Source organism: Hyperolius riggenbachi, chromosome 1, assembly GCF_040937935.1.
Source record: "Hyperolius riggenbachi isolate aHypRig1 chromosome 1, aHypRig1.pri, whole genome shotgun sequence".
Taxonomy (NCBI): Eukaryota; Metazoa; Chordata; class Amphibia; order Anura; family Hyperoliidae; genus Hyperolius; species Hyperolius riggenbachi.
In genome coordinates, this window is record NC_090646.1 from 476000336 (window position 1) to 476003426 (window position 3091).

At 40.5% G+C, this 3091-nt stretch overlaps 1 protein-coding gene across 1 annotated transcript; it reads right to left on the reverse strand.

Annotated features, from left to right (window-relative positions):
• Positions 1-644: 644 nt before the first annotated feature.
• On the reverse strand, positions 645-1568 carry LOC137528690 (olfactory receptor 6B1-like). The gene has a single exon (XM_068250210.1). The coding sequence runs from the start codon at positions 1566-1568 to the stop codon at positions 645-647; it is 924 nt and encodes a 307-aa protein (XP_068106311.1).
• Positions 1569-3091: the final 1523 nt, after the last annotated feature.

Consider the following 3091-nt stretch of genomic DNA (forward strand, 5'->3'; position numbering starts at 1 on the left):
AAACCGCAGGATGATTTCCAATCGATTTCAGCATGAAATCGTTCAGGAATAAGCCTAGTGATTCTGCCTCTGACCTACTCTCCATCTCCATTTTTGTGTCCCTCTCCCCCACTCCTTTGATTGTAAGCATATTTTGTAGAGCCGTCCCACCCATGTGCGCCTCTCCACCACCATATGGACTTAGTGACTCATCTGCTATACTTAATCCTACAATATTACATCACTATTTTGTGTGCCATTGTTCAGTGCTATAATGTCCCTGTATAACATTGTTAAATGTTGTAGTGTCTCCTTTATCTATTGTACAGTGCTGCATAATATGTTAACACTTTATAAATAAAATTAATCAATAATAATAATAACCAAGTCTTCTGACAATGGTCTTCAGTGGAGATCTGGATTTGACTGTTACCACAATTTACTGTTACCACGTTTGTTCAGTTTACAAAGCTTGTCAATGAAAAAAATCAGGAAGAGTTCCAAACATCATATTTTATTTGTGATGCTTTAATATTTTCTTAATTAGATAAAAATAACAAATTGAGGAAAAAATATTCTACAATCCCTTTTGAAAACAAGTATTGATAACACCTTATAGTTGATTCTCTGCCCTAGGCTCTGCTGAACAATATATAGATGATAAATTAGTTCCTGTAGACAAATTTATGCATTGCATCATTTACGTCCTTGTTCCTTAAACAATAGATGATTGGATTGAGGAATGGTGTCACCACTGTGTAGACAACAGACACCAGTTTGTTAGAATTAACAGACTGAGCTTTACTTGGTCTTGCATACATAAATATAGTGGTTGAAAAGAGCATGGTGACAACAATCAGATGTGAGGCGCAAGTGGAAAATGCTTTCTTCCGCCCTGTGGAACTTGGAATCTGAAGGATGGTGGACAATATACACAAATAAGAAAGGCAAGTTAGAAAAAGTGGTACTAAGAGGATGACTAGGGCAAGAAGAAAGTCTACAACTTCGGTTTCAGACATATCTGTGCATGCAAGATTAAGAATAGGCGACACATCACAATAAAAATGGTTGATAAGTTTTGAGTGACAAAAAGTTAGCTGGGAGATGAAGTAAATCTTAATAAGAGAAAGAACCAAGCCAATCACCCAAGTAGAAAAAGCTAAAACAAAGCAAAACTGCCAGTTCATTATTGTGACGTAACGTAGGGGATTGCAAATAGCCACGTATCGGTCAAATGCCATAACAGCCAATAATACACACTCGGAGCAGCCCAAAAAGATGAAGAAGAAGAGCTGAGACATACAGCCAGTGAATGAAATGGCATTATTCCCATACAGAAATATAGACAGGAGTTTGGGGACAGTGACTGTAACATAGCATGTCTCGAGGAAACACAGATTCCCCAAAAAGAAATACATTGGCTTATGTAATTTGGAACTGCTCCCAATTATCATTATGATGACAAGATTTTCTACAATGGTCAAAATATACATAAAAAGAAAAAGAAAGAAGAAAAGGATCTGAACGGGATGAGAATTGGGGAATCCTAAAATAATGAACATATTAATTTTTGTAAAGTTTCTTTGCATCACAAAAGCCATATCCTAAAAACATGCACATTAAAATAATCCATCAATATTCATCACAAATAAAGATAGCAGGATCCATCATAAGCACATTTATTATTGTTTTTTGAAATGCAATTCCTGCTCAAACATTTTTATTTTCTAATATCCAGATTTTCAAACTATAGCACAGTCTGTCCAAAGTGTACCAGAGCTGACTACAAATCGATACTTACCTGGGGCTTCCTCCAGCCCCATAAGCAGGTCTGAGCCCCACGCCTTCCTTCTGCGGTCTGCCGTTCAGCCGTGATCAGCCCCAGTAACAGGCTCAGTCAGGTCCAGTCTGGGTCTACTGCGCACGTGCTTATGGGGCTGGAGGAAGCCCGGGTAAGTATCGATTTTTGCTATATAGTCAGCTCTGGTTTACATTAAGGCTAGATTCACACTGCTGCATTGCATTTTGTACCCTGAAAAAACAGGATTGCAATGCAATGGATGGTAAAAGTTGCATCACGTGTTAGGCCCGGTTCACATTAGCTTCCCCGGACCCGGAACGCTCCGTACACAGCGGATGGTGAATGGATACATTGTTAATCAATGTATCCATTCACACTCGTGCGACCGTCCGGATCCGGATCCGATCCGGGAACGCAGCTCCGGGACGATCCAGCTTTTTTTCCAACATGCTCTATTTTTCAGTCCGTCCCGGTGCAGCTGCGGACCCGCTCCGGATCCTGACCCGAACATGCGGCCATGCTGTGTAATGAGAAACGGATGTTTCTCATCACACTGGCAATAGGACCGGATGCTTCCAGCACCGGTCCTATGCCACTTGGGGGGCCCGGACTACACGCCGGTATCCCCCATGCTTGCGGTGCCTTTCTGGCACTGCAATGTATCTAGTTCCGGCTACTTTATTGTAGCCGGAACTGATACATTCCGGATCCGCAACTGGTGGCAACTTGTGGCCACCGCAGAGACCAGTACGGTCTCTTTGCGGCCCACGGACCCGGACCCCCGGACACTTGCGGACTCGAACCGCAAGTGTGAATGGGGCCTTACTCGTGTGATGTAACGCATACAGTAGTAGTATACAGCATATCATTAAATAAAGGCTTCTATTAAAAGGGTGCCCCATACACATCGATGTTAAACTGTTTTCAATTGGCAATCTATATATATAAAATCGGATGTATGTACAGTTGTGTTATTCAACCCCCACTGAAATTGAGTGTTTTGGCCAGTTTGACATTGATTTTGTTCATTTCAGTCATCTTGTTTACAATTAAATCAAAGAGGCACTTGTAAGTCAGACAAATATAACATACAGTGGTGTGAAAAACTATTTGCCCCCTTCCTGATTTCTTATTCTTTTGCATGTTTGTCACACTTAAATGTTTCTGCTCATCAAAAACCGTTAACTATTAGTCAAAGATAACATAACTGAACACAAAATGCAGTTTTAAATGGTGGTTTTTATTATTTAGTGAGAAAAAAAAACTCCAAATCTACATGGCCCTGTGTGAAAAAGTGATACCCTTGTTAAA

Excerpts from the sequence above, each read along its gene's own strand:
- LOC137528690 (XM_068250210.1), bottom strand. The coding sequence starts at position 1,568 with ATGCAAAGAAACTTTACAAAAATTAATATGTTCATTATTTTAGGATTC.